Source organism: Alnus glutinosa, chromosome 6, assembly GCF_958979055.1.
Source record: "Alnus glutinosa chromosome 6, dhAlnGlut1.1, whole genome shotgun sequence".
NCBI classification, from domain to species: domain Eukaryota; kingdom Viridiplantae; phylum Streptophyta; class Magnoliopsida; order Fagales; family Betulaceae; genus Alnus; species Alnus glutinosa.
The window spans coordinates 363,737-376,976 of record NC_084891.1 but is presented as its reverse complement, the minus strand read 5'-3'; the positions used below and the strand labels follow the sequence as shown (position 1 = coordinate 376,976).

Below are 13,240 nucleotides of genomic sequence, written 5' to 3'. Positions count from 1 at the left end.
CCCAGTTCGTCCACTTTGGAGAGCCTAGACTAGTAGTAGTCAACATATTGGAGCCGCCTCCTTTGGAGATTTTGGAGGAACCCCTCGCACTCGCAGCATCTCCACCAACATTGTTTTAAGGAACCATTCTCTTCTCTATTTGGCGACTACCTTTTCAACATTACCACCAACTCACATACATATATATATATATATATATATAAGGTTTCCGGTCTGGATAGTATTTCTAAAATTTTGATCAGTTGGAAAACCCAAAGAAGAAGTAGAAAGAAGAGATTGCGTGACTAACGTTTCAAACCATGATTATAAGGGGGAGTTCTATCACTCCATTCATTCATACATTTTGTTAAACGTATGCAAGTCTACTAGGGTTGGACTTAAGAGGCTTCACCCAATCCATGATTAATGAAGAACCCGAATTCCTCTTTTAAGACACAAAATTCATCTTTCTTTTTTCCTCCCAATAATCAAATATTTACGTTCGTATACATGACGTTGTTTTGAGACAAGAAAAATAATAGAAAGAATAGAGGACGACGCTGCAAAATCCTCAGTTGAATGAGCAACCGTACGTTATTTGCCATGTCTGACAACGAACAATCCAAAAATAGTGGATTCACGATAATATTATCTAATTGTTTTTGAACAAGGTTGACGGAACCTGAAACAAGGAAGATCCATCCATGTAAGAGAAGGAAAATGAAACAGACCTAAAACCTACACAACTAAGACAATCTTTCACCTATAAAAAACTTCATGGAAAAGATAATAATTAAACCCAAAACCTGGAGGAATTATCACATAACCCAAATTCATTCTTTTATTCAAGCAAAGAAAGTAGGGGCATATTCTGGCATCTTTGAAACCAAACACTATTCAGGTTTTAGATACCTGAAACTTGAACTTCATGTTTGTCTAGTAAGCAGCCAGCCAGAAAAATACATACGGGAATTTAATAACTTTTAAGGCCCAACCTTTAATATCTTATACCCGGAGTATCCGGGGCTTCACGACCTGAGCTCAATTGGAAGCTCGGCTCGTGAACCTCAGGGATTTATTTTATATTTACCCAAACATAAATGTATAAGAGAGACTGACCATTTATTACTCTACTAAGTTGATAAAATGAATTCACAATGATTATTAATCTTGGGTCCCTTAATTCCCTTGAGTTGACCCCAGAACTCCCCCTTATAAAGGATAAGAGACACCACTAGGCTGCAAAGGCTGCCAGTAGGAACCAGATCTACTCATTTTTACTAGAGGCAACCAACAACACGAAGCATACAACATTAATCAAAATATAATTTTTTTTAGAGAAAAGTCAAGACATACCTTCACATGATGTGGCATGATCTTGATATCAAAGGGTGCATGAAGCCATGCTTCAGGAGGATAGAATAAGAAGTTCTCCGCCTTACTGGTGTACACATCTGCATATTGATGAATGTGATAGGCAAAAGCAGATTCTTGGCCAGTGTCTGTGAGAAACGTAGCTCCAAAGGATCTATTGAACATTCTCTTCATCATACTGCGTGCCTTTTGCCTCTCTTCATTAAGCTCCTCCAAAAGTGACTTGTATGTTTCACTTCTGTTACTATTAGCTACAATTGAATGCAATTTACCCAAAAGTTCCTGTATAATATGAAATTTTGCCTGCATACAGAGCAGAGATACAGAATTAAGAAAAAAAAGGTCCTCCAGCTCATCATCAACCAACAGAATATTCATTTACACAAACAGTTTTGATGGATTCATTTCTTGGCAAGCCAAAAATCAAAGCCAACCGTAACTCCTCATGTGAAACAAGTTAGTTAACAGCATGATGTGAGCCAAATCCAGCAAAAACTCTCCCACTTCTGCATGTGGCTTGCAACAACCAGAAAAGGTGGTCCGGGTGGGGTTCGGGGGCTCCAATGCTCCTTTAACTTGAAATTCGTTTAATTTGTGAATGAAAAATCTATACAATTAGCAACTAAACTAAACATTAAAAAAAAAAAAAAAAAAGTTTTATGCCTTTTCCTATCATTAAAAACATAGGTTGCCATTTAAACTCCCAACTAAATGACAATTTTCTTCTGCATACCAAATCTATCTCAAGTTGTCATTTTTGTAAACTACCCTTCAATTGTTTTAGATTTGGTCAAATCTAAGCCAAATCACTAGAAATCTAACAAAAATGAGAAATATTTTAGAACTATGTGAGATTTAGAACATATTCAAAATCTAAGCCAAATCACTAGAAATTTCTCGCATAGTTCTAAAATATTTAGCCAAAAGATAGAATTTGTTTTCGTAAGTACAAAAATAAAATTTGAATTGTTGTTTTGGAGTGGGTATCAGAAGATTTGAGATAATAATAAGTCTTCACTTAATCTTGCCTCAAGAAACTCACCAGATATAAGCACTCCACAAGAAACTCTATTCAACTAAATAAATATTCAACCCACAACGTAGGTTCCCCTAAAAGAGTGCGTAAAAATTGAGGGTGTTAAAGCTTTCTTGTATTTAGTTTTTCTTGGAAAACTTTGATTATTTATAACCCAAAAAAGAAAATATTGAAACAGTCCACCAAAAGAGAATGGATATCAATTAAGGGTTGGCTCAAGTGGTAAGGGCTTGGGTCTTGGTGACATTCCCATCAGGTTTAAGATTCGAATTCTCTTGGGTGCAAAACAATTCCTTGGGGCTAGCCCGCCGGCAAAACCGGAGTATTACCCGATTCGTGTGGAAGGGGTACTTTGCACGGATCCGAGGTTTACTCCACAATGATAGGTACACGAAGTGACCCTACCTTAAAGGGGTTCTTCGCCATAAAAAATAAATAAATAATTTTTTTAACAAAAAAAAAAACTACCAAAACCAAAGCCAAAACCATGGTGTACCAACAAAATGTCAAGAAAGATGAATAAAATGTGCAGAATATAATACCTGCTCAAAACGGTAGCTTTCCTCATTTTGTATACGTATTTCACTCTGCATTAATTAGAAAACACCCTTAGAGAGGAAAGAAAAGGGGGGGGGGACATGACACCCAACATAAAAACAAACTACAAAATGTTCAGACATCAATTCTAACAATATCCCATCAGTACAATAGGATTTATAGTTGCACTTCCACAGGCCCATAACGTTACCCAAACATGGTTGTAATTCCTTCTTTTTTTCCTAACAAAAATGCATTAAAAATTTGGATAAATCTATCGCTTTTGGCATAAAAACAACCTACATTTACTGTATTTTTTCCTTATTCGTGCAGTATCATTCACCATCAAAACTAGTTGAATTCTGGATGGGAAACTCATTAAAGACCATCTTCTACCTATCACAATCCAGAATGCAATCTGTGAAATGACACTCATATTTTTGCCATCTTTCTTAACTGGGCACCTCATATCAATGTCAAACACCAAACCTGGACCTCTCTTCATACCTGTTGTAATTTTCCATAAAGACACCTCATACATATGTTGGACAGCAATACCATATCTTAACCTACAGTAGCTAAAGAAACCAGTTGATGAGGAGATTGGAACCAACTGCCATACAACTTAATCAAGTGATGAAGGTTAATGCCCTATTACAGCAGGTAAAAACTCAGGTACCCAGCAAATATGGCAAAAGAAAAGAAAAGAAAGAAGAAGAAGAAAAAAGGGGACTTTGGTCTACTGCCGCTGGCCCAGCAACCTGTTAGGCCTAGATCTATAATTTGCATTACTGCAGTACAGGAATACATCTAGCACTTATAACGAGTTGAGGGATAAGAAACCCATCTCATTGACAATTCAAAGGATCCTACCTCAGTGAGTGATGCTAACCACTGATTGAAACATGACATGAGAGACAAACTAAAGGGAAAGTGTCATGAACATGGCTGGCAATATGTGAAAAATACAAAGTTAATAACATAACAAGCAGGAATAAAAGCACACAATAATTAGGATGTGGTGAAAATAGAGGGTTGGATACACTCCACTACCCTGTACAATCCAGTCAGTTTGAATTAAGTGCTTATTCTTCAAAGTTGAGCGATCAAGTCAGCAAGTTTTCTAGATTGTGTTAATCGTATAGATTTTAAATTTGAACCTACGAAAAAATCGATATGAACAATTTGAGAAAAGTCTAGCAAAATACATACTTCTAGTTCATGGATGATTGCAACAGTGTGCCAACCAGCCTTCGAGGGACCTCTCAGGTCACTAAACAGATGATCCCCAAAATATATCACCTAACAAAAGAAAAGGAAGAGAAGGTGGGGGGGGGGGGGGGGGGGGGTGGTTAGTTGATCAACCAGTTCCAGAGAAACCATAAAAATTGCTAAAGCATAAATTTGCATAAGCAATTAAAGCTCATCAACTTATTGAACAAGCATGAAACAGAAAATTAATTTGAAATGGTACCTCTGGGCCATTCCACTTTGTTATTTGGAGAAAAGATTTGAGGCATCCGTGGTAATATATTTTATTTGGAAGAAAAGTATCCACCTTTGTGAAAGCTAATGTGTCATTCTCTGTGTCATAACAGCTACATGGAAGATCAAAGGACAAAGTGCATGACAAATCACCAAAAAAGATATTAGTATGCCGTTCAATGCCTTGTCAGAGAGCTAAAAAATTAAAACTGAAGTCCAAAAAAGGACATGATTGAAAGGAACTAATGACAGAAATATAACATAGAAAATGGTTCGCATTATTAAAAAAAAAAAAAAGTCTGTTTTTTGTATACACATCAATTTTCTTTAGTCTGGAGACAAAAACCGTAGTTGAGGCCATAAAGTAAACGAACTGAAACTCTTTTTCAGCAAGGGCATATCAAGTCCTCGCACTTATCAGGTGCAAAAGTCCAGTCTGTTTCAGGGAGAGCATTTTTTTCTTTTATTATTTTGTTTCCAAAGTGTGTTTTTCTCTTCCTTTTCAGATTAGCAGCATAGTGGCTCAAGAAAAAAAAAATTAGCAGCATCATGGAAACCTCGACCACAAGGATTCATTATAAGTATCCAACCTCAATTGTGGCTGTTTTTGAAATGAAAAGGATATCCAAATGACCTCATTAATCATGACATTCTTATTTCAAGGAATTAATTTAAAATTAAAATAAGCAGCCAGTTCCCTCCAAGAATGCAAGAATAAAAAAAAACAGATTAAAAACTGGTTCAGCGCATTGAAGATACAAACCGGAATGGATGCTCAGACGTATAGAACACTGGCTTATTGGCTTGTGCAATCACAACATCAAAAAGTTCCCTCCAAGAGTCTCTGCAACCCGTAGAATCCTAATAAACACCAATTATACTTAGACAAACAGCCAGCACACATGCACGAAGTATGCTTAAACATCTTGTCCTTGCAAACAATCTCTTTCACCTTCTTTTGAACATATCTTTGTATGTGGATAAGATGATTATTCAATGCTATATATAAGAATTGTATCTTTAACTTATTTAGTGACTGTATTCAAACACTAACAATATATAATATGAATACTGCAACATCCTCTTTAGCATTCTCCAAAAGGTCTGCACATGACGTAATGAAAGACAACAACAACAAACAAAAAACAAAAATGAAGCAAAGCAAACTTAATAACGAAATTAGAACATAAACATTCTGTGAGAATCCTAAAGACCAAATTCACATAAGATTGATTGTTTTTCACTAGAAAAATGTAGAAAAAGATATAAAACTGAATAAGCCCTTAATCTCCAGCAACAGTGCAGGCAGCAACAAACATAGAATACTCAATTTTGTAATGCCAAAAAGGTTACAATGTGACTTCCTTGTGAGTAAATTACCTCCAACAAAAAACGCATCCCTCCATCCACAAAGTAATACGGAGAATTTGTCAGCAAGAATAGTTTTTTTCCCTTGTCTCTTAGCATCTTGAGAAAGCGTAGTAGCTCCCCCTGTAATATTCATCCACATAAAGAAATCTCAACCCAAAGAAAACAAAACCAAAAAAAAAAAAACCAACTTGATTATAAAAGCAGATTCTAGGACAGCTTTTTACTTGTATCATGCAGTGACTGACATCAGCATGGATTAAACACATCACATATAATACATGATACAGTGGATCAGCAACAAAAAGCTGATCCCCCCGTGAACTTACATTCTTAACTAGGTATCTATGAGGATCAGCAAGAATTCCCCTGTGAACCAAGCCACTTCGGTGAACATGCTGGATGGCATGATTTACATCTTGATAGATGTAGGAAGCATCAAATTCCAGCTTAGCATCAACAAAGTGTTGCACCATATCTGCAATAAGGCAGGCCTACAAAGTCACAGTGAAAACTATATATTCAGGGGTTTAAAGAGAACTAAAAATAGACATTGATATAGTTTGAGTAGAAATAATTCCATATGAAAGGTAAGTACGATCAGTCTCCATTATCAATCCACAAATATGCATCAACTATAAAGAAGGTGATAGAAACCAAGGAATGGTTCTAACCCCAAAGCAACGATACAAACACAAATAATTTCAAATTAAAATATTCAATCAGAGATTCATAAGCAATATAACCACAAAGCCAAACACACAACCACAACACATAGATTTGATGACGAGGAGGATACCCTTTGAGTACTTCAAAAGGAAAAACCACTCCGAAGCAGCCAAACTCGAGAAATCACTAGCAAAGAAGATTCAGAATACAGAAACAAGGAAACTTACAAACCCCTTTGTAAATCCTAGACTTCGTATGACAACATGCAATCTTGCTTGTCTCCGAGCTCGACAATCTTCTTCAAGTGCATTTCCTTACTGGCTCCTTGGTGGACAAAGGATGCATAAAGTGTGGTTTGAACAACTCAAGAACAAAAACCCCAAGTGGTAGAAAAGTTTCAAGCTTTTATAAATCTTCACTTGGGTCAACAAATGTGAAGGAAGGCATTCATCTAGAAGGTTTCTAGCATGAAGGATCTCTTTGAAACTTCGTCTTCCACGCAAAAAAAAAAAATGTCCAAAGCTTGCTTGAGAGTTATGGGAAAAGCGATGAGCCAAATGAGCCAAAGATCTTATTTTTATCACATAGGAATTTATCTTCGTGTCATGAAGGGGACCATCCACATCATGACACACGGCTAGGGTTTGATCGTTAACTCTTTGACATTTGGCAACTTTTTCACAGGTCGCGTCACAACAGCCTTTAAATGGACTTTGCACATGGCAGGACAAAGACTTCTTTGTAGCTCTGTGTCACTCCTCCGTTGTGACGAGCTTTGAACGGAAGTACGTCGAGACTTTTCTAAGGCCCTGCATCAAGTCTCTGTTGCGATGGGCTTTGAACGAAAATAGGCAGAGACTTCTCTAAAGCTCTGTGTCACGTCTCCGTTGTAATGGGATTTGAACAGGAGAAGCCGAGTAACTCCTAAAAACCTCTTAAACACTTGACATTTTCATACCGAAACCTTAGGCAATGAAAAACATTACACATAAGATTTTGCACACCGAATGGGGCCAATTTCTAAAACCACACAGAAGGAAAACAAAAACTAGACGCCACCATCCCTCTTGCTTTTATAGTAGTTTCTGGTTTCCTAAGGGGGAAGAAATCTGGATTTCAAGTAGGAATCTCCATCTGGAAATTGAAGATCTACAAACTTTTGCCTTTCCTGTTTATGTTATGAACACTTCAAAGACTCTTTGGTGGTAGTTATATTCAATACATCCAGGATTGATTAGGTGATTGTCATTCAGTTCGCCGAAGTTTCATATCTAACAAGGCGGTGTAAGGTTAATCTCTATTAATTTTTCGAAGCCTTTTATTTTTCTTTGTCATAACTGGTAAGATTGACAAAAATGTCTGTTTGCTGAAAAAAGTCACAAATAATCTACAATCATGAAAGAATAAATTCCATATTGTACCCGTTGGGGTTCTGTGTAGAAATGTGCTTAATATGTTATATCTTTGGATGTCGGCACATAGCCCGGGTAGTATGTCATTCGTTGATTTTTTTACTTTCTTGTTCGTCTCTTTCCTCTGATTAGGGGGGCTTTTGTATACTTCCTGTGTAATAAGGTTGCGCCCCCTCTGGGCTTTTTAATGAACTCTTACTTATCAAAAAAAGAATAAATTCCATATTCATCATTATGAAAATGACAGTGACAATAAAATAATCTAAAATGCACAAAAAGATATGGTTAGAGAAAGAATAAATAACTAAATTATAATTTTATAATTGTAGTATGTTGATTTGGGCACAAAGCAAATATAGATCTAAGTTTCTGAGAGTTCATTTCACCAATCAATATCAATATTTGGTGCTGTCTTGCAATTCCTGTGTCTCATGCATGCAATTAATGCCTAATCTATATAGGATGAGGCATAGATGGTTACAAACAAACAGAACACACTTAGAAGTAAGACATGGACACAGAAAGCCACAGCAACAAACATACACATGCACACACATGCACATATTGATGCTTATTCAAAAATTATAAATTTGGAAATCTTTTTTTTTGAACAAAATGGGCAATATATGTTGTAGGACGTACTTGAAAGGAAGTAATGAAAACTTGCAGTGCTTTCATAATCATATGTAATAATTTGCTTATAAACAGAACACACTTAGAAGTAGGACATGGACACAGAAAGCCACAGAAATAAACATGCACACACGTGTACATATCAATGCTTATTCTAAAATTATAAATTTTGAAATCTTTTTTTTGGAACAAAATGGGCATATATTTTAGGAAGTAATTAAAACTTGGCGGTGCTTTGATATGTAATAATTTGCTTATAAATTTGTTCACATTAGGCATATTGTTTAAGAAAAGATATATGACTGGTTTAAGAAAAAAGTGAGCAGTTCTATAAATTGAATAGTTGGATAGTACAAAAGGTTTGCCTTTCCAACAATCCTTAAAAGAGTTTCAGAAGTTCGGTATAAGAAGGTTTTTGTCAACTGAAACCTTCTCCCACTTGTTCCAAAACACATGGCAGTGATCGAGGGAGAAAAAGTTGTTGCAGTGTCATTTAGGAAGGACTTAGCAAGTGGTATATCCATCCTCCTCCATCTCTTTCCCACTGTGTAATTTTTTTCCTTACAATTTACGGAAAAGATGCATCTTAGTCACATGTGCTACATGTTTCATACATGGCCTCAGCCAGAAAGAAAATTGTTATAAAGTACTTGTATAGAATAAATCTGGACAAGTTCGCTGCATTCAGGGGCCATGTCTATGCCCTCCCCAACACATGCCAGACACTACAGCAGCTCCTCCGGCTAGCACATAGTAGATAGTAGAGAAACAATGTAAAATAACGAAACTAACCTCACTAAAGCAGAAGAAATCCATCAAACCAACAAGCCCACGGGCTTGATCACGGCCTATGCGTCGTGTGCCATATATCTCTATTATTTCCTTCCTGCTGAGCTGTATTTCATATGAAAAGAAAGATATGTAACACGCTGTTTTAACCCAACATATATGTATGTCTTTTAATGGACCAAACTCTGCAATAAAAATCTAGTCAAATTGGGGAAGCAACATTCCTCAAACACTATATTACCTATGAAGTCTGTACCCATCATAGTAGAGGTGGATGGCTGAGAAGGAGATGCGAAGAACATTTGTCATACTAGTAGAAAAAAGAAAAGACCATCTTTGTCATATAAATTAAATGAGAAGTACCTTGCGACGACCATAGTAGCACCCGTCTGGCTCAATTGACCCAAAGAAATCCAACTTCAGAAGACACCCTTTTGACCTATCATAGTATAGGCCTCTAATGGGAAAAGTTGGATCATATTTGAATTCCATGCAAATTTCAGGATACCTAAGCTGAAATTACCACAATAAACATGAGTGACTCATGATAAAACAACAGTTAAACCCAATAGCACCATCACAATAGGATAAAGCTAACCTCATTCACCATATGTTCCTTTGCAAGATCATAAATCAAACTCTGCAAATTTGCAGAGTAGTGCGCCAATGTGTAGTCATAGTCGAAGCCATAAACTTGTATGTCGTCCAATCTTAAGTTCTTATTTACATATATGCCTAGTTCAAAAATAAATGGCAGTGATCAATATCACAAATGATGTTGTACATGATCAAATTAAGCAAAAAAAATTGAAGTAATCCTGACATACCTTCCGGATTCATCTTAGGCATTGCCTTCAGAGCCTCCGGAATTTTCTGAAAGCCCTGTCTGACAGCATCAAACTCATGCTGAATTTTCGCAATCTCATCATCAACTACTAAGGTATCTGCCTCAGCTTGCCTACCATCTTCATCACCCAATTTCGATACAGTTTGCTCAGACGAAGCAATCACGCTACAACCCCGAAAAAAGCTTGGTCCAAACCCTAAATTTAAGTGTACACCTCAAGTTAAAATTGGTTAAAATATAATTGGTTCAGTAAATAATCCTATTATAGTGTTGCACGAGTCTCATAGAGGAAATGGGACATGTATAAATAGATAAAGAAGCGCGTAATTGTATTAATTCATCGAAATAGCATTCCTACCTGAATACCAAAAAGAATACCAAATGAAAAGTAATCACCCCATGCATTTGGAACATACATAAACGAGATGTTTATACACATACGCACATACACCTTTACGAAATTATATGCATTTCCAGCGTAAATATTTAATTCAAGAATTTTATTCGCAGTTATTTATAAAATTTACAAGCTCTGGTATTTATATATGCTCCGCGAGAAAGAGAGAGGACCAAGAAAACCTTCTCGAACTCCAGAAGCTGAAAATGCGGTCCTCTGCAAAAAGATAAAACGACAACGTAGTCGTGAGATTTCCACACACAGAAACAAAAAATATTAGAGAAGCTACACAGAGAGAGAGAGATACGTTAATGTGTGAAGAGGAGCAGAGAGACAGAAGCCTTCGAAGGGAAGAGGCCATGGGAGGGGAGAGAGGTTAGCTCTGCTAATCAAGCATTCAACCGAGTCTGTTGACTGTCTTCGGACCTTTTGTTGGGGTGAGAAAGTTGGATATGCGAAAATGAATGGGAAAAAATTTGTTGGAATATGCGCCTATTTAAATTCAATTGGGAGAAGTTCACTTCTAGGTATGGGCACAGTCAATTTGACTTAAGAATACTGAACTTCAAAACGTCTTAAATTAGAATATTTAATTTTCAAAACTTCTTAATAAACAAGTATTCTATTAAGATTTACCGTTAATTCCCGCCAAAATACCCCTCTTTTTTGGTACAATAGCAGCCACCAACTAATAATCCGACTTCAGGTGGCCTACACTACTAGCGATGTCATTCCATCGTGTGTTAGCATGAACAAATATTATTATTCTAAACTAATAAGCAGCAGAAAATAAAAGACGAGAACTTAGGGTTATCTCTAGTCATCTTTAGTCAAGCATTTCCACGAACTTCTGAAAACAAAATTAAATGAGGTATCTTAATTTGAACACATGCATATGGCTTAATGCCATACTGATGGAGTATACAATAATTGTTCCTCAAAATTGGTATACACCGTAATTGTTCCTCTTATCGAGGAATAATTAATTAAATTGATTTGATATCAATTTATTTATAGATTCCATTAAGTAATTTAATTAATTAAATTATCATATCGTACACTATATATACGATTTATTATATATATATATATGTGTGTGTGTGTGTGTGAGACATATAGGCCACAGAAGGAAGATAAATCTTACATCATGACCATCATTCGTACATGGCTGCACTGGTCACTTATCTAGCCCATTGAATCGAAGTGGTAAAAACATAAACATAAAACTTGATCACAAGGTCATGACCATATAGTTGTAAATGTGCGACTAGAAGTCATGTTATACGATGCAATTATTATGTTTTTTTACGTGCATGCATTGATAAAAACTTACACGACTTTTAGTACAACTTTCATTCATTCTTTTTTCAGTATTTCATATGTATTAAAATTAAGCTCACATCGTTATATAAATAATTTCGTGCAAGTAAAGAGCACGTATGTTTTAAATATCAAAATAGTATGCCAATATAATATATTTTCTTAAAAATATTTATGAAAATCACATGTATTCTGAACCCATGTCACTTTAATAAATTGAAGCTTCATTTCTTCAAATGACTTAATTCCTTGTGTTACACATAAATATCATTAATTACCCACATTTCATTGCGATAAACCTCATTCTTTACCCTCTTTTTTTCCCTAATGGTCCCCTCCAACACCAATGTTTATTCTTATGACCAGTCATTTCCTATCATTTTCTTCTGTCCTTTTGCCCTCCTTTAAAATATCTCCTCCCTGCCAAATATGGTGTCAACCGTCAATATCCACACTCTTATTTGATTGGGTATGTCACATGTAGCATTTCATTCGTTTTTCCATCAATAAGACTAAACATTTGCTTAGAAAAATGGGTTTCAAAACTGACCATTTGATGGTTCTATTAATACAAATTGTTGTGCACTCCCGAGAATGATTGCATTATTCATATATAATATAATTCAAATTATACTGTCTTGTAAATACGTTTATGTTTTTACCACTTGGATCTAATGGGCTAGATTAGTGACCGGGCGCAGCCATGTACGAATGATGTTCACAATAGAACGACGTACATCGCTAGTAGTGTGGGCCACTATTGTACCTTGTCAGGTCATCAGTGTTGTAAGATAGGTCCTTCAAGATGTGCAAACTCTACCATAAAAGGGTTAAAGCCACAAATTGACCATATGCAGTTGAGTTAAGACTTTACTTTACTGTTAATCATATAATTATATGTATAATGAATTTCATTCATAAATTGATATTTCACCAAGAACTGTTTTACACGATAATATAATTATTTTGAAACTTCTTTTTTCTTTCTTTTTTTATCAATTTATGAGTTCACAACATTGATGATTATATCCTTGCGATATTTGCTCATTAAGTAGTGGACTAACACTCGATCTGTTTACCTGTGAAACATGTTTATTTTATAGTTGGCCAGTTGTTAGATGACGAATATTGCGAGAATGTATATGACTATGGATGACTGGTGCATGCAAGGCAGTTTTTCATCAAACCAATGCTAGAAAAAGAGTCATATCTCATGATGCTGACTTCGGATGGAAGCAAGCTTGTTGGAGTTGGAAAGCTCATTCCAAGGCCTACAAATTCATGTTTCATGAAGCTTTTTCAATTCCAACATTTGCTAGGCCAAATCGAGCTAAAAATATGAGCCTATAGAGTTGGACAGAAACTAACGTTCCAAACCCAAATTAGAGTACAAT

The 13,240-nt window shown here is 35.8% G+C and overlaps 1 protein-coding gene across 2 annotated transcripts; it reads right to left on the bottom strand.

Moving 5' to 3' along the window:
- Positions 1-425: 425 nt before the first annotated feature.
- LOC133872079 (uncharacterized) lies at positions 426-10,995 on the bottom strand. Of its 2 annotated transcripts, none has more exons than XM_062309594.1 (14): positions 10,834-10,995; positions 10,700-10,742; positions 10,110-10,325; positions 9,881-10,017; positions 9,646-9,795; positions 9,286-9,387; positions 6,109-6,273; positions 5,792-5,902; positions 5,175-5,272; positions 4,401-4,524; positions 4,139-4,228; positions 2,932-2,976; positions 1,336-1,656; positions 426-661 (listed from the first exon to the last, which is right to left on the bottom strand). In XM_062309594.1, the coding sequence occupies exons 1-14, from the start codon at positions 10,885-10,887 to the stop codon at positions 632-634; spliced, it is 1,686 nt and encodes a 561-aa protein (XP_062165578.1). In that variant the 5' UTR covers positions 10,888-10,995; the 3' UTR covers positions 426-631. The 2 variants fall into 2 exon arrangements, with proteins under 2 accessions (XP_062165578.1, XP_062165579.1); XM_062309595.1 differs by having other exon boundaries at positions 10,709-10,742.
- Between the last annotated feature and the right edge of the window lie 2,245 nt (positions 10,996-13,240).